Raw genomic sequence first — 18857 nt, forward strand, 5'->3', positions numbered from 1 at the left:
CCTTACTTGTATTTTAGCCAGATTGCTCTGTCTTATATGTTGAAAATCCCCTGAAGGGGGACAGGGAGACCAGTTAGAAGACAAGAGATCAGGAGAGAGATGGTGGTGGCTTAGAACGCTGTTTGCAGTGAAGGTCCTGAGAAGTACTGGCTCTGTGTCTTCAGGATTTGCTGGTGGCCAGGATGAGAGTCAAGAACAAAACTGAAGAATAAAGAGGAGATCAGGGTTGCAGACTTGAGGAATCCAAGGTTGGTGTTGCTCTTACTACTACCACCAGCACATTGTGTGGAACCTGGACACATCTGCACTTCATCAATATTTGTTGAGTGGATTTGAATTTAACTGGCCTCCCGTCTTACTGTTCTCTGTCCCTTCTTTTCTCCATCGTCGGGGTGCTGCTTGATTGTTTAGGGAAAAAAATGCACTGAAGCTGTGCCTGCAGACCATTGCTTTATCCTAAGTTGCTTTGTCTAGTATCTTCAGAGCCTTTTTGTTAATAACCTCTGCCTCTCTCTGGTCCCTCCTCCCCTACATTGACAAGTCATTCTTTTGTGCATTTTATCTTAATAAAAGCCTTGTCTATATTTTAGGCTTTTGAAAAACAACATTTTAAAAGCAAATTCACTGATCTTTGAAGAAATACAAAAGAAATGCACTTTTCCGGGAAGAAAGTTGTAGCAAGAATTTTATATGATGTATTTAGAAAATGTTGATAAGTAGCTCCTTTGTTATGTGACTGAATCACTGTTTTTTCACAGCCCAATGGAGAATTGACCTTATGATACCAGTAATACCAATTATGCCGATATTAGGAGTTCTGTATTACGTGTTACTTTTGTTAATCTGTTTTCTTGTATTATTAATATCAGGCTACTTTATAGAAGATCAATGTCATATTTTCTCTACCAAGCAGCTGTAACTTACCTCTTCCGTGAATTTTTTTTTTATGCTTATGTAAGTTGGTTTTCAAACTAAAGAGTAGTACTTACATCTTGTGGAATGCTGTATTTTAATATTTTGCTGTATCTTATAATAGCTTTGTCTCTAACTTTTGGTGTGTTCCTTTTCATACCACAACGAAGGCATGAACTTCTTGACGTCATGGACTAGGTCTGTTAGTTAGGTTTTATGTCATTCTGAGTCTACTCCTAGGCACCATGATGCTTAGTTCCTAATTATTCTATTGAATTGAATTAAATTAAGTAGTGTTTCCCTATTAAGTAAATTTCTGTCAGGATTGTTATTTTGAAAACCATCGATTATAGTGATTTGTGTAAAGTTCTGATACCTGCTTTGGGGAGAATTATTAAGAAACAGTTTAGGTTAAAATTGCACAGACACGGCATGAATTTTGCCCATTTTCTTTGTCAGCATTAGGGAATTCTTGTGATAATCAAGGCAGGATCTAAGATGCTTCCCATAAAAGAAAGAGAGCATAGATGATCATAATTAGATGGTATAAAAATGTCAGCCCCAAATGATACTAATTATTTTTTCCTGAAGCATAACTAATATCCCAAAGCAAAAATATAGTTCATTCCCATTTAAAATCCCATTAGAATTATTACATATGGTATCTCAATGATTATAATAATTGGCATAAATTTCTTCTTGATAAAGGTGCTACTATATTATGTTCTACAGTATCGGAAAATGTAAAGAAAACCTACCAGCAGAATATATTCCAATGGACTTTTTATGATCTAGGAAATAAAAATTCATAGATGGAAAGGTTTCTCAAGAGTATACTCTCTGGTTCATTCTCTATTTTTTTTTTTTTTTTGGTAAAAAATAGAATAGAAGCCTCAGAGAGGTTAAGCAACTTTCGTGTTGCCAGAAAATAACTTGATATCAAAGTTAGAACTTCCGTTCTTAACATCTGATTATGATCTATATCAAATTGCATTTTATTGTGTATCATTTATTTCACTATATCAAGTTAACTGATAACATTTAAGGAAAAGCTATATTATTTTCATTGTTTATTTTTTTTTGTATTTGTAATGATTCTCTTTGGATAACTATGAGAATTGTTAAAAAACAAACAACAGACAGTGCTAGGGATATCTGAATACAACCCAGAGATACTTGCACTGGAATAATTTAATTCAGAGGGGACATTGTAGACTGTTCCGTAGAGTATTTTGTGTGGCGACTTCTCTCTCTAGCAGTATGACTGGTATCTTTGTTCATCTTCCCATGAATAAATTTAAAGTTTTGGGTGAAACCTTTAAAAATGTGTTAAATAGCTTTGATGGGCTGGCAAGAAAGTTCAGATTATTAGAAGCAAAAACAGGACTGCAGAGAGATACTGAGGAAAGTACTTCCAAGCCAGTCTTCACCTTGAAGATACTTGCCAAACCCAAGTAACCTTGCAAGGCACTTTCAAGTAAGCTGACCCAGCCTGAGGAGTCTAATAGAATGTTGCTCCTAAACTCCATATAGAGTACACGAACCATCTAGAAATACCAACCCTTTCCCCATAACCTTTGCACCTCCTCTAAGGGACTGAAAGAAAATTGGTTACCTTGGCATACACTGAAAGCAGGAAAAATTGCTAGAAAAACCAGGTTCGTTGCCAAACTAAACATCCTCTGGTTCATGTGAGAACATTTTAAAGTGAGTCTTTAGTTTGAAATGGGTTCCAGTTTGATAATTCTCTTAGGTCCAATAGCAGACGTGATTGCTAATGTATTCTGATGGTACCTACCTTTAAACCAATTCTCTAAGAATTGTTACAGATAAATTTCTAAGGAATATGAACTGAACTAACACATATGTACCCACAAATACATGTGCAAATAAATATGTTACATGATACCTATAGAAAAAAGGATCCAGGAACAAGATTCAAGACAAAAGACAAAAGAATCAAATCAGCAAAGACATTCAGTATTACGGTTATGAGACACATAATATTGGCTTATCTAACAATATTATTTTCATTAATAACTTTGCCATAATGACTCCTGCTTGTTAAGTCTTTTTCTTGCCTTATTGCAGTATCTCTCTCTATATATATATATATTTTTTTTAAGATTTTATTTATTTATTTGACAGAGAGACACAGCGAGAGAGGGAACACAAGCATATATATATATATATTTTTAGTGGCTGTATCATATTCCAGTTATCTCTCCATCCATCCATCCATGTTTGTACAACTTATGTATATATTGAGATGTGTGTAGGTTTATAATCAATTCCCTATTATTTTACATTTTAAGTGACTTTAAGTTTAAGATACTGTTCTATGATAAACATTCTTGTTGCCAAACCTTAAGTTCGCCCATGATGTTCGCTGTGTTCACCACAATACCATTGAAGGTCATGGGCTTTTTAACAATCATGACTGATAAAATGGAGAATAAAATTTTTGAGAAGTATGAGTTATAAGCATGCCAGATAAATGTAGAGGAAATAAGATCAGAAAAATTCACTGCTTTTTGGTTTGGTTTGGATTTTTTAAAAAAAGGTATTAGACATTAGAGAGCTGCAGGGGATGGGCAGTCTGTCTGGATAGACTAAAACTCTTTTTTTTAATCAATTTTTTGCCGAACATAGGGCATGCACAGTCCTATGTTATGATCTATTTATGTAGACACAGGAAAAAAAAACAAAACAACAAACGCTGCCGGATGTAACTTTGAGTGTCCTCGTGTCATGGCTCATGCTTAGGTGGCTTGGAAGACCGATTTTAATTCTATGAGAATATTCCAAGACTTGTTGCCTAGAGTGGCTGGAAAGTTGACTGTTGCTGATTAAACCTAAAGAGTGACTATGGGTTTGCTGGTAAAGTTATTTAAAGCCACCTGTGCCTTAGTCATCCAGATGCTTCCAATGAGCCATGAAGTAATGCTGTTTCTGTTTGGATGCCAGCACTCATTAACTTTGTCAGTTAGCTAAATGCTACCATGTTTTGCAACTTGTATTCTCACTCTAACTTTGTCTTTAAGGAGACCTTATCTGTCTTACTTCTTATAGTCATTTTAGGTTATTATACTTTCTACCTGCCACCTCGACCCTTCAAAATAATTTCTGTCTACCTTTGGGCATTCTTAGATTTAAGCACATGTCTGAGCATGGAGACAATGACAGCATTTAACAGTATCGTTTCTTCTACATGAACTGGTATATCTGTGCATCCGTCATTTCCAGTGGCCTGGGCTCCCATTGTAGGCCATTTCACAGGCAAAACAAGATGGACCGGTGCGGTCTGTTTTCAGCTTGATATGCTTATCTGCACCATAAATTCACCACTCAGCTGGCAAGCCATCATCGGAAGACTCCTGACTAAAACATACGTGTTAGGTCAGCACTGAGATGGGCTCATCTGATTAGAGAACTTCACTGCACTCTGTCATCCTTCATAGCACTCTTGGCTGTATTTTAACAAGAACTACTGAGCAAACAGTAAAATCTTCGGCAATCTGAAACTTGAGCAAGGAGAGAATCTTCATTGTCGGTTTTAATCATGGTTGATGAACCAGCACAGACACTTAGTTGAAACACTACAGATAGCACAGAGCGTTTCCCAGTAGTACCAATTTCCAGAGGCTTCTGCCCTTCCATCACTTGTTACACTAGTAGTGCTTCCTCCACAATCCTTCAGAACAGACAGGGCCACCCTTATCAGAGGCAGATGGTGGGAAAGGGTTTTTCTGGAGAACAAACTATTCATACTTCCTGCTTTCCATACTTTCCTACTCTCTGCTGCTCATCACATACCCCCTTCCCCCTCCCCCACCGCCCACCTGCCACCCCCCCCAAAACGGGTTTTCTTCTAAACAATTAGTTTATTAAAGAAAATAACAATGAGCATTAGGGCATAGACTGTTTGGAAAACAGTCTGCCAGTTCCTCAAAATATTAAACATAGAGTTACCATATGACCAGCAATTCAAATTCTAGGTATATACTGAGGAGAATTGGAAACCCATGTTCACACAGAACTTGTACATGGATGTTCGTAGTAGTGTTGTTCATAACAGCCAAAGTGAAAAATACCGAAACGTTCATCATTTGGTAAATAGATGAACTAACTGTGGCATATTCATACATTGGGATACTAATGAGCCTTAAAAAGAAATAAAGGACTGATAAATGCCACAACACGGATGAGCGTTGAAAACATGCTAAACATGAAACATGAACGTCGAAAACATGCTAAACGTTGAAAACATGCTAAGTGAAAGTAATCAGACACAGGGAGAGGACTCCAGTAAGAGGACTTACACACATGAAAATCTTTGAGCTAGATAGACCTGGCTTGCCACTAAAACCTATTTAGTAGATTCAAGATAATTAAAACTAGGGAATCGGTTAAACAGAGGAAGGAGAAGAAAGAATCAATGCAGTGTCCTTATGTAGCCTTCAAATAAAGTGAGTTGGAGGATAATGGCTCTAAGATAGGAATGCTTCTCAAAAATGGTCAGTTCAAGTTCCCTTGTGCCTTATTGATCAACCATGTAAAAATATGCATGCAGTGACTGTGGATCCTCTGGTAATTGGCTCATATCTTACATTTTGCTCTTTGTAGAGCATGCCATTTCAGACACCATTAGAGAAACAGTCAGTACTGTTACTAATGGAGCCGCCTTTGACTTATGCTCATGGAAGATCTCCAGGTGAGCGCATTTTACTGATGGCGTAGAATGAGCTGTTATTAACCTTAAAATTTGTTGTTTTTTAATTTTTTTTGGTTCCTTGCCATTCCATCCTCCAAAAACATCATTGAATTTATTCTTAGGAAGGTAAAGATTTTTGTTTCTTATTTCATTTTGTAAGCCAGGATACCACCCCAGAATAATAGATTATTAAAAAATTTACTTGTTATTTGGGAACTAGATTGTAGTCAATTTTTGAACTATAAAAGAATATGATTTTTATTTCTATTTCTATATAAAAATTATTTCATGGGGAAGCAACTCTGTTAGGTTACCAGAAAGTAATTATTTCATGGTCTTTAGCCAAACATCTGGGAGAGAGGATCTTACCTGAAGCAAAACTCGGGTGATGTATTTGCTTGCCTGCAGGCGACTCACATTGAAATTCCAACAGACCTAAGGTACTGCGTGTTCATCTGCTGTACTTCTCCTTACACTGCACAACAAGGACTGTTTGTCTCGCAATAACCTGTCATTAGGCAGCCTCTAATTTAGAACCTCCTTTCTGTACAATATGCTTTATTCGTATGAGCGATACCAGAAAGGGACCAAAAAGAGCTTCTCCTTTTCCCCTCAGAGCTGAGGTCCTTGGACTTTATTTTTTTCCTTTCTCATTCTTACCCCACCTCCAAACTTTGCTGCTCTGTATTTCTCTACTACCAAACCTCTATCTTACTGTTTTGGCCCATCCTATTTCTAACTCAGGGAAGGGCTTCCTGGGGGGACCCACAGGGAAGGCAAGGAAAGATACAACTCTGAGCCTGTCCCTCCGTTCCTTTCCAGTCTTCTCTCACTCCCTCTTCAGCCATTAATACTCTGATCCGAGGGAAACCTCTGCATGTCAGCTCGGATTGCTTACCATCAGTCATGTCTTCACAAGTCTCTTTTATTTCTTATGCAGCCTTGACCCATCTGTGGTCAATCATCTGACTCTCTTTCTTATCAGAACCTTTGACTCCTTTTCCCCCTGTTCTTCTGCTACAACCAGCTGGTAAATCCTTAACTCTAACTCTCAAAGTCTCTCTTCTCCACTCATATTTCTGCTCTAGAATATTCCATAATAATATGGTGCTGCTACAAATTGCAGTAATTTCATCTCCCCTGGGCCCTCAGCAGTGTGGAGGGATTATTAAGAAATCCATCAGATGTAACAGTAAAAGACAAAGGAAGGGAGAGTTATTGGAATTTTCTTAAAAAGGGGAAGCACAGCCTCTTTGGAGAACAGTGTGGAGATTCCTCAAGAAGTTAAAAATAGAGCTTCCCTATGACCCTGCAATTGCACTCCTGGGTATTTACCCCAAGGATGCAGATGTCATGAAAAGAAGGGCCATCTGTACCCCAATGTTTATAGCAGCAATGGCCACGGCCGCCAAACTATGGAAAGAACCAAAATGCCCTTCAACGGACGAATGGATAAGGAAGATGTGGTCCATATACACTATGGAGTATTATGCCTCCATCAGAAAGGACGAATACCCAACTTTTGTAGCAACATGGACGGGACTGGAAGAAATGATGCTGAGTGAAATAAGTCAAGCAGAGAGAGTCAATTATCATATGGTTTCACTTATTTGTGGAGCATAACAAATATCATGGAGGGCAAGGGGTGTTAGAGAGGAGAAGGGAGTTGGGGTAAATTGGAAGGGGAGGTGAATCACGAGAGACTATGGACTCTGAAAAACAATCTGAGGGGTTTGAAGTGGCGGGGGGTGGGAGGTTGGGGTACCAGGTGGTGGGTATTATAGAGGGCACGGATTGCATGGAGCACTGGGTGTGGTGAAAAAATAATGAATACTGTTTTTCTGAAAATAAATTGAAAAAATTAAAAAAAAAAAGAAACAAGCAGGGGCGCCTGGGTGGCTCAGTGGGTTAAAGCCTCTGCCTTCGGCTCAGGTCATGATCCCGGAGTGCTGGGATCGAGCCCTACATCGGGCTCTCTGCTCCTCGGGGAGCCTGCTTCCTCCTCTCTCTCTGCCTGCCTCTCTGCCTACTTGTGATCTCTGTCAAATAAATAAAATTAAAAAAAAAAAAGAAACAAGCAAAAAAAAAAGTTGGGGGGGGGGCAGGAAAAAAATGGGCTTCTGTCAGTGTTTTGGGTATTGATACAGGCAGAGTCTCCAAATTTCCCTCCCTGAAGGGCTGGACCCTTTCTCGTCTTCCTACCTGCATGTTTCTGGGCCTCCCGGAAGTCCTAACCAGTAGTTTGACCCTGCATTGGCCAGTCAGGACAAATGGGGAAAAGTTAAGTTAGTTCTAATTTTTGCAGCTGGGACAGTATTAGAGAGAAAAGTGTGCTTTCTGGCCTCAGTTAGACCATTAAATGTTTTCCCTCCAGAATCATTGTTTATATGATGGTTTTATCTACAAAATGTTGTAAGGCTTCATTTTCTTTTTTGATCAGAGAGGCTTTTTTGTTCATTGATTTGGATAACCAACTATTGAATTCAGTGTCGATTCCATGAAAATGGAATGTCAATTACCATGGAAAATGCATTTTATATGTCAAACCACCATTAAATCAGTTTACTGCCTCCTGTTTTAGCATTTTCCTGTATCACCCATCACCTGAGACATTTTTTTCAACCTTTCAGTTTCTTGGAACATGGAGTGATATCGAGCACATTGTAGTGTGTATATAGTTGGGAAAAACAGTTTAAATACTGAACCTGCATGTGTGATTTTGATTTTGAGCAAGACTCTGTACTCCTTCTCCCAAGACCATGAGTCTCCATTTCTTTAATATGACAGGGCTATTACTAGGATTAAACGAGATGTTTTATGTTACAGGTCCAACAGAGTACCAGGTTCCTGGTAGATGTTTTATTAATGTGAGTCCCCTTCCTGCCCCTTGACCTTCTCCCTGCGTACTCTGTGTCATACTTGACACTCGTCTTAATTATGTACACAGTACAATATTAGAGCTGCACAGGAATAAAATATAATTGAGCAGAGAAACATAGACAAGACATTTACTCCCCTAATGGTGGGGATAACTAATTTGTTTCTACTTGGGAGATTGTTTTCTACAAATAATACTTTATAATTTTTCAGCATTTTACTGAAACATGCATTCCTGACTGAGCATACTTTATGCAAAACACAACTGCTGTTTGTTCCTAGGTGGTTTGTACTTAGAATTCACACGATCTAAAAGAGACATTATCGCTTTTTGTTTGTTCATTTGTTTATTCATATATTCATTCAGCAAATACTTACTTAATGCTTATTGTGTGCCAGAAACTATTCTAAGCCCAGGAGATACATCCATGAACAAAATTATATTGTTGTTAATAATCATAGACTTGGTGCAAGTTGAGTCTACAAGGTGATCCTTGCCTAGAAGGAGTTTAATGCCAAGATTTCCTTCCCAGGTCCAACAGCAACTTACCATGAAAAGTAGAAAGTTACCACCAATCTTGATTTGCTTGACTTAACCATAACAGTAAGTGATTCAAGGGTTAGAATGGGTATCATACTTCCCTTTTCTTCCTAATCTCGTGCCAAACCCCAAGCCCATAGATAGTCCCTGGTCACAGGTTGGGTAGTGGGGGTAACAGCAGCAACAGTATTAAGTCCTAATGATAATCTGTGCTTTTAAATGGGTACTCACTAAAGAACTTAATCCAAAGAACAAGGTGACAGCTGTGAATTCAGGGAACTTTGAGGCCATTCAGCAGGCTCTTAGAGACAATTAAAGACCCTATTTACTGATGCAATCAGAATGCATTCTCATAATCCTTCGAAAGTGTTTATGAAGCAGAGTATTTGCTATTAAACAAAAAAAAATCTTCACTGTGACTCTTTACAATGTGGAAGGGTCAAGTTGAAATCCCAGCCCCGTCAAACATGTCTGATAAGGCTCTCCGTGTCTCTGCCCCGTTGACCACCAGACTCTACCCTGTCTTCATGTAAGCACTTGGCACAGACAGTTCATAATCATTATATCCATATATTTATTGTAACATATTGGTTATTTTTTTTCTGTCATGCTTTAAGTGTTCTCAACAATTTTCTGATCTTTCTCTGCAAAAATTCCCCCAAATAAGACAGACATATTCTGATTGCTGCTGAGAATGGTATTGACTTCATACAATGCTGCCTAAAGTAGCAAGAGTAGCATTTTGTTGATTGGATCTTTCGTGTTTTAGTTTACATTCCAGGAATGTTTTCTGTGTGTGTATGTGATCAGGTAGATCCTTAACTGCTTGGTCATTCTAAGGAGAAAAGTAGAGCATTTATTTGAGGTATACTAGGTGTAAGTGTGCTGAATCCCCAGGAGGATGTTACCACCACAGGTCTTTGAAAGAGTTAATTTCAGTATGCATTTTAGAAATGGGAAAGCCAAGGCTCAGAAAATTTAAGTAATTCTATCACACTTCTAGTATTAAGTAGCCGTCTGGGGTCTGACACCGGTCTTAGCGATTTTTCCCCACTGTCCCCTAGACCAGGTAGTGAGGACATTTGTTTCCATTTCTCGGGCTGTGGTTTTCCTTTTCTGTTTTATTAAAGTGACTGTATTCATTGTAAATGACATCAAATTGCACTTCGGAAGAATCAAGGAGGAAATAAGTTGAGGAGCTGATGACTTTCATGTAGCGAATTCTCCAAGAAGGGCCTCAGTTGTGAGCCCGGAGATGCTGTCATCCCAGCAGTCACTGGTGGCCTTGGTGCCTCTTGCCAGGTGTCTGTAAGAGCCTGTCAGACCATTGTCCTCATTGTTTGAAACTGAAATATGACTGGGGCATTTCCTCTCTTTTCTGCACAAGATATATTCTACTTGTAATACCATTGTCAGTTTCCTTTTCTTCCCAACCATCCATCATCATTCAGCATTTTCTCTGGTGCCTATCACCCAGCCGCTGACAGCTGAGATTAGACTGTAAGCATAATGAATGAAGGCGAAGGAGATGCTCTGGCCCCTGCGTGCTCTTCCCGGGGTGGAACATGTTTCCTCGGAGCGCTTGTGACAGCCGGTTCCAGATTACCTGATTACGGGAAGGCGGATGAGGAGAGGCGAGTTTTCTCACTCAGAATGTTGAAATGCTGGACGAACTCTCAGAGGATTCGACACTCAGACCATATGGTCTTTGGCCACAGTCTTTACTTTTGGTTCCGACCTGTGTATTTTCAAGAACATTTTCACTGGGTTGGTGCTATTTTTGGTAATCGAGTAAGCTGGATTCGGACTCATAGTAAAGAGGAAATCACATCAAATGCAGGGGAGATGGGGTTTGCAGTGGGCCCAGAAGCATAAAATGAGGCTCCTGTAGGAGGAATTCTGTTGAGGGGTTGAAGTATTTCTGCCCAAAGTTTACTTTTTATTGTTTAACACCACTCTGTAAAGCAGTCATCATCATCTTTCTGGTGCTAACAGGGAACAAATGCAACTATTAGTTTCGAGCCAGATGCTAGTCCTCATCCTTCATTTTCACAGCCAAATCTTCCTCTTGCTGACCTTTCTCGTGGCCCATGGGCCTTATTTCTGGTATCGTATCTTTTGTTATCTACATTCCCTATATGATTGTCATCAACAAGTGTTTATTAAGCACACCTGTTACCTGTAAGGCTCTGGGGGTGCAGAGAGAATTGCTTATGTTTGTTAAGTCTTCGACAGTTCCCAAACAACTTGCATGTATATTTTCTCATCTAACTCCAATGACATTCTATGCAGGTAGGTCTCCATGTCTTCCTGCATTCAGCAAATGTATACTTTCCAGAAAGTTCCATCCCAGGCAGGATAATGTTACCTAAGCAATTAGAAAGCAAGTGACAATACAAGTGACCCGTGTTTAGGTTATTTTATATAAAGTCAATGCTAACAGAATTGTGGACGTTGGGAGAGGGCCACTCAACAGTTGAAGGCTAGCCCTGCTGCCTAAAGAAATGGTAGGAAGGGACAGGGCCCTCCTGATGGAAGCCGGGTGTAGAGCAGGACATGGCGGTGTGCGCACCGTCAGTGCATTTGGTATGCACGAATCTACCCAGTTTGACTGCAGCTGGGTTTATCAGGTCTGTATGTAACTATTAAGTATCAAAAATCATAGCACCTACAGGGACGCCTGGGTGGCTCAGTTGGTTAAGCCGCTGCTTTCGGCTCAGGTCATGATCCCAGCGTCCTGGGATCGAGTCCCATATCGGGCTCCCTGCTTGGCAGGGAGCCTGCTTCTCCCTCTGCCTCTGCCTGCCATTCTGTCTGCCTGTCCTTGCTCTTGCTTCTCTATGACAAATAAATAAAATAAAATCGTAAAAAAAAAAAAAAATCATAGCACCTACAAATTTTTAGTAAGCGTTGGAGATCATGTAGTCTAACTCATATTTGTCCCTAAAAGAAATGCTTGTATTCCATACATGAACGCACTTTATTGTTGTGTAGATTTATTTCATAGAAAGTTTTTGTTTGTTTTAAAGATTTTGTTTGTTTGACAGACAGAAGTCACAAGTAGGCAGAGAGGCAGGCAGAGAGAGAGGAAGGGAAGCAGGCTCCCGGCTGAGCAGAGAGCCCGATGTGGGGCTCCATCCCAGGACCCTGGGATCATGACCTGAGCCAAAGGCAGAGGCTTTACCCCACTGAGCCACCCAGGTGCCCCTCATAGAAAGTAATTTATGTTGTGCCTGGAGTGCAGAATATAACCTGTTTATTTTCTACACATACACACATGTTTCCTTGGTAATTCAGTACTGACTTCATTTTATGATCTTAGAAGTGTTGATAAAGACGATCTATTTGTACTGTTCTGTTTGTTTGGAACCACACATGCGCCCTTTAGAAGAGGATTTTGTGAAAGGACTCGTGTTTGTGGTAGTCTTGATGCTCTCCTTTTGCAAAACCACTGACTGCAGAACACTGATATCTCTGGTGTAAATATAGTAATACAAGATGGATTTTTTTTTCGAATGGGAAAAAATAGCTCATGATTTTGAATCAAGAGGGGTATATGCCATTATACTTTCTGTTTTTCATAAGAAAAGCCATGCTGTGATTAGTTGGTGGAAACTACTGATCCAAGTGGGATTTGTCTAGACTCGGATGCCTCAGGGAAGTCTTGATGATCCAGGGTATGGATTTCTGAGGCTTCACATGTTTTTATCAGCCAGTCTCCAAGATACCTTGGAGACCATTAAGATAGATAATAAATCAAATGAGATTTAGTTTTGTTTGGTATCATGCAAAGAGCTGTAATTGGAAAGAGAATGTTGAATTTAGAAAAAAGAAATGGAATATTTTAAGCGTGGATTGTTCGGATTTTGAGGAGGCCCAGGAAATGGCATCTGTCTTTACTGTCAGATTTCTGATACTATTAAATAACACAAGTAAGGTAGATGGAAGGCGAGTTATCAGCTTTTATACTGACATAAGCTAGCCTGGGAGATGTGGTCTACTATGAGGGCCAACTGAGCTTGCTAAATGAACGTCAAAATTAGACAAATGGACTCACCCCCTTACAGAAGGGACTAGACCACTTCATCCTTCCCTGACAAAGCAAGAGCTTTATTGTTGACTTTGTGAGACAGCACTGGCCGTCTGCGGGCATTCTGGTCTCTAAAGTGGAATAAGAAGGCTGCTGCGACCGGCATACTCAGCTCGGTCTTCTTGGTTTTACCAAGGGGATTACTTCACTTCATCTGGAGTGAGTAAAAGATAGAGGCCACGGATTACGTTAATTTTCATTCTCATAGTAGGTGACCTGAGTAGTGTGTGGGGAAGGGAAAGCATTTCTCCCAACATCCTAAGATACACATTTTTTCACATTTTAAAACCTCTGAAATTAGGATGTTATCTTAAGTCAATGGCATCTTCACGGCTGTGGCCCAAAAAAGAGTCAAAATGAGTTGTTTTTGCCTCAGTATGTGTGAGCTGAGTGGGTATTCCTCATACCATGAGCCTTCAATGTTTCAATTAATGAACCTGTTAAGGATCGTTTGAGGAAAGATTATGGGTCTTGGTCGGTGTAGGAACACCTTCTCTTTAAGCCTTCTGGTAGCATCAAGTACGTATCAGCATTAAACCCTGTGGAATCAGTATTAGAGGCTGGACTAAAATACTGGATGCACTCCTTCAAGAAACCCACTAGTGACACCTTTTAGCAAACAAGGATATTGACAACTCTGGGTCATTAAGAAAAGCTGGATTCTGAAAATTATATAGGTTTAAGAACACCTTAATTTTTCTAATTTTTGTGTATAAAATGTGTGTGAGAGATTTATGGTAAACATCTATTTATTTTGAAAGTCTTAAAGCCTTAAAAAATCTTAAATAAATATTTATATATAAATTATATCACCTTCTTGTATATATTTAAACTATAAGAAGCTTTTCAATGAAGGGGAAAAAAACCCTAGGTAATAAGAAAGCACTGTATCGTTTCATTAGCAGGATTTTTAAAAAATTTAGTGTTACTTAGTGTATCTTGAAATTCCTGGGGCTTAGACTGATGAAGTGTGGTCAGGTAGGTTTATGTGGTCTTTGCTCCAGCCTTGAACAGCCTTCGACACCCTTGAATGCTGCTTCCTCTTTGGGAAAGTTTCACATGCTGCACCGTCTAAGACAGACACTGACGAATGCAGATCTAGAAGCTTAACTGGGTTTACCCTATACTGCTTCTTTAAAAACACTATTTATCTTTACTGACCTTTCGCTCCAGAGTGAAAATGCTGCCCTGCAGTTTATGTAATGAGGACGACTAACTGAATCCAATCATTCAAAATAATTGTATAGATTTGAAGGTAACTGTTTTCAATGGCAGCCCTTCTTGTGATAGCCTCACGTTCATCCCCATAGCCTTAGTTTATTTTTTTGTAAAAGTTCTAATAAACTAAATTTATCTCATTTTTCCTGAAAGGGGGTCCTGATGACAACTTAATTGAAGGTGGAGGAACCAAATTTGTCTGCAAACCTGGAGCCAGAAATATTACTGTCATATTCCACCCATTACTAAGGTAAGTCAAATCCTAGGTACTTACTGAAAGTCATTATTTTCATTATTTTTGCTGACATAGGTCAGCTGCCAGTAGGTCAGTCAGCATTGAAACAAGTCCTCAATAAACACACAAAACAAAAATTTGTTCCATTTTCCAGGGCTTCACTATCAAAATTTGTCAGTAAAACAAATAATGTCAACTTTGCTAAGTACCTATTTGTTTTTTGGAGTAATGCGCCATAAATACTTTTTTAAATAGTTTTCTTTGTTTCCTACTCCCTGTCCTTGCCCCTCTTCCTCTCTCTGTCATTGTCCCTCCATTGCTTTCTTTATTTCAGGGACTGGCAACTTATGGCCTGTAGGAGGAATCTAGTCTGTCACCTGTTTTTCTGTTCTTTTTTTTTCACTAAATTTTTTTTTACACAGTCATACTCCTCTATTTATGCATTGTCCCTAGATGCTCTGTGCTGCAATGTTGCAGAGTTGAATATTTGCCAGAGAAACCATACAGCCTACAAAGCCCAAGATGTTTACACTTAGGCTCTTTACGGGAAAAAATGGCAGACCCATGGCCTTTCTCCCTAATTTACATTAATGGCTCCAATATCCTCTGAGGATTGGCAAGCCTTGAAACAAATATAATTTATAAATACTGGAAGACATTATAGATGTCATGTATATGGTTTTATATATTAAAGACAACTTGATGTGGACTAGAGTGAAATTTACTATATTGCTCAGTTTATTGTCGAACTATGACTATAAAAAATAAAAATCTGTGATAATTGCATTTTAAAAACCATTAAGCCCTAAATACCTTTAAGAAGGAACTTTTTGGGAAGAGAGGAAGGGAGTTATTTTTCATCTAAAGTTTTGGTTTGCAAGATGAAAAATTTCTAGAGACCTGGTTATACCACAGTGTGCATATATTAGCATTACTGTACCATATACCTAACAATGATTAAGATGGTGAATTATATGTTAAGCATTACTGACTGCAATAAAAAAAAAAAAGGGGTACTCTTTGAATGTAGAAATCCCATATAATATTAGTTGTGTATGTTTTCTCTGCAATGAGCCAGTATATATTTTTCCTTTTTTCATGTAATATGGACCAGAAACTCTTGGGTTCATTATAAGTCAGGTGCTTCTGATTATCACATTAACTTTCTCAGGTAACTTCTATAATATTTGAGGCATTTGAAATAACAGTTAAGGAAGTACTGCTGAGTTGGCCAGATAAATATGGCATATATTTTTCTAAAACACAAGCAGTTTATTACTGGGACTATCATTATCCTACCTGCTCATTAATCAAGACTTTCTGAATTGAAATCATTAGAACTCGTTCAATTTAGATCTCTTGTTTAGCTAAGAGATCTAAACCTAAGCAACCAGGTTTAGAAGTTCTTCTGGAATACTTCACCCAATTAGTTTTAAATGCAGAAACACAAATAGGCAAATTAAAGAACAACAGCAAAAATCCTTTCATGTAATAACAAGAGATTTTTAAAGAAGTATTATTAATCTTCTGAAAAATTCGTTTTAGCAAACGTTTGCAAACGTAAATCATGTAATTTAGGAAATCATGGAATTAAGAGAATTAAGACAGTTCCTCTTTAAATTTAGTTGATTTTCTATATAAATACATAAATTACAACATCTAGAATTTCTGGATTAAGTAACAGTGCTCATATTTATTACACCTGACTTTGGTAATTGGTTTACTATTCACTCTCATCTTTAATTAAATTGATTTCTACTTAGTTAGAGTTGCTAATTGTTAGGAAAATGGGAAAATACCTTAATCATTATAGGCATCTTCTAACCTAGATTTAATGCCATAATTTACTGCTAAATCACACCATGGCATGGATTAATGTAATCCTTATGCTTACGTTCATTCCAAAGCACGGAAGGAGACCTTCGGTAGTTTCTTAGCTGTGACGTCAGTCCCCACTTTTCAGGAGATTTTTTTCTCTGTAAACTTTTTTTTTCCCCTTTGTAAATGTGAAGTTAGGAGATTGAGGAAGAAAAGTTACCCTTATTTCACAGTTAAGAAAATGCATTTTTGCTAAAGTATGGGTAGAGTTTAATGTATTGCAGTTCTTAACAATCATTTTTTTAGCATTTATTCTTCTTTGTAAGAGAGATGTTTTAAGACTTGGGCTACTCCCACTAGTTTTACTCACTTGATTGGTCTCTACTTTAATTCCGAATGTTATTATTGATTAGAATGGGTGAAAGTTTTGTTGCATGATACAGTGTATATTCATTCTCTGTGTAACTTTTAATGGAAGTCACCAGAATATTATGTGGTCTGCAAGGTAAGTTAATTCCTTTCTAAGCAAGTGATCATTATAGACTTTAGATTAGCCTTTGGTGTAAATTGTAACCTTGCTTCTCATTATAAAAAAACCCATTATAAAGTCTTAGCTGAAACCTCACTATTGGCTTATAAAATGTCAAATGATTAAGATTTTACAGTTGTTGTTGTTGTTGTTTAGTTTTAGTTTTTATACTTCAGCATTTGTTGGTGATTAGATTTATTATTTCTTCTAAAGTTTGGAAGTCTAGTTTTCATAATGAGGAGAGTCAGTGTGCATTGTCATACTGGTGCATTTCAGTTTTACTCCTCTGGAAAATTTTCTCAATTTCTCCTGTAGCCGTTCATTTATTCATGATCGACAAATGCATACTGAACACTTAACAGTGCAAGTTTTCCCTTCTCTAAGTTCAATGTGGACTTTTGTTTAGAAATAATCACTCTTATTTTTATGGGATTATTTAAATAAAACATGTAGACATATATTTTCCATCCTTTGGAATGCCCCTCATGTTACTCCCATGCTAGCTCAAAGTGGATATGATTTAGCACATTATTACTTACAAGACCATGTAGCCTGGTGGGAGAGTTAGTGTAGGAGAATGGAATTAAAGCACTGGATTTAACATTTAAAGTGAAAACCACAACAAATTAGGTTCAGATCCAGGTTCCTCTGTTCCGTTTTAATCACCGATTATTTATTGGAGTCTGATTCTGTGCGAGGTCCTGAGGAAACAAAAAAGTAACATCAAATCCTTGCTTGAAGCCACTCCCTTGGTAGCTGCACGGGCTGCAAAATCTGAGAAGCCCCCAAACAGCGATGACTGGCGAGGATGGAGAGGAGTGGGAGCTCTTGCACGTAGGACATAGATGACCGCAGCCTTTCCCGCACCCAGTAGGGAGCCATCGCATAACCTTTGACCCAGCACTTCTTCTCTGCCTGTGCTTCTGCTCAGATGCCATGACTCCTCGACTTCCGCTCCTGAGTCCCCAAACTCGAGTTCAGAAGAAACTTAGCATAAGTTGGCTTTGGTCATGCATTTAAGTGCTGTCCTTGTTTTCTTGCGCCGTCTCAGGGAGCTGAGATCTTTTCCGTGGGAAAGGAGTTTTTTTTTTTCCTTTTGCTACTTTCTCCCTATGTCTGGTAAAACTTGTATTCTGTCTTCCTGAAATCCTGAAGATGCTTGTGTATATGTCATTTATTAAAAATTGTCCTTCTCATCATTTTTATTTAGTGGACAGTGCATTCGTTGCTGTGTAAAAGTTTTCTGTACTGAAAACTCAGAACCACCCTGTTCAGGAAACCACACAGCACATTCCTGTTGTGCTGTTTTGTATATTCTAAGCCGTCATTTTTACTGTCCTCCCATAAAATCATTGTACAGGGTCCCAGATCTGGCAGCCTTGCAAGTTTATTTTTGTACTTTTCTCCTAAGTCCTGCAGTTTCTTCACTAAGAAATCTCACCAGGGAGTCAGAGGTGAGTATAGGGACGGACCTCCAGTTTGTTCTCTACCCCTTAACTCTGCTGTCCCCTTGACTTCTTTGTTTAATGCTTTTCCTTATCATATTCTCTTTCTGGGTAAGAAATCAGAAAAGTGTCCCAGAGAATGACGTTTTAGAAAAATGAGGTCTGTGGTATTATCTTGCCTGCTTTATTCTTAGCCTAACGAGACATTGTGTGAAACTTACCCCTTAACGTAAGCTTTTGATGCTGAGTTTATCTAATCAGTTTTGCTACTTCTGGTTCTAAGTGAACAAAACATACTGAAATGAAGAGGTTCCTTTTACCTAAGTAGATTCTGAAATACTTTCACCAAAATAGAGACCCTGAAAATGACAGGCCTAGTAACTTGTCCCCCACTCACTGAAGTAGTTGCTGCTTTTTACCTTTTTCTGGAAACCGTCAAGAGGAATGGATGGTTTCACTCTAATAATTATTTTATAGA

At 38.5% G+C, this 18857-nt stretch overlaps 1 protein-coding gene across 2 annotated transcripts in view; it reads left to right on the plus strand.

The window, feature by feature from the left end:
- Positions 1–18857, plus strand: part of EXOC4 (exocyst complex component 4) — a 730537-nt gene that overhangs the window by 318058 nt on the left and 393622 nt on the right. For both annotated transcript variants that reach the window (XM_045062998.1, XM_045062999.1), the window contains exon 10: positions 14506–14602. In XM_045062998.1, coding sequence (XP_044918933.1) covers positions 14506–14602 — 97 coding nt within the window. The remainder of the gene's footprint in view (positions 1–14505; positions 14603–18857) is intronic.

This window comes from Mustela putorius, unplaced genomic scaffold (genome assembly GCF_011764305.1).
Source record: "Mustela putorius furo isolate JIRA1106 unplaced genomic scaffold, ASM1176430v1.1 tig00003845_pilon_pilon_pilon, whole genome shotgun sequence".
Lineage (NCBI taxonomy): Eukaryota > Metazoa > Chordata > Mammalia > Carnivora > Mustelidae > Mustela > Mustela putorius.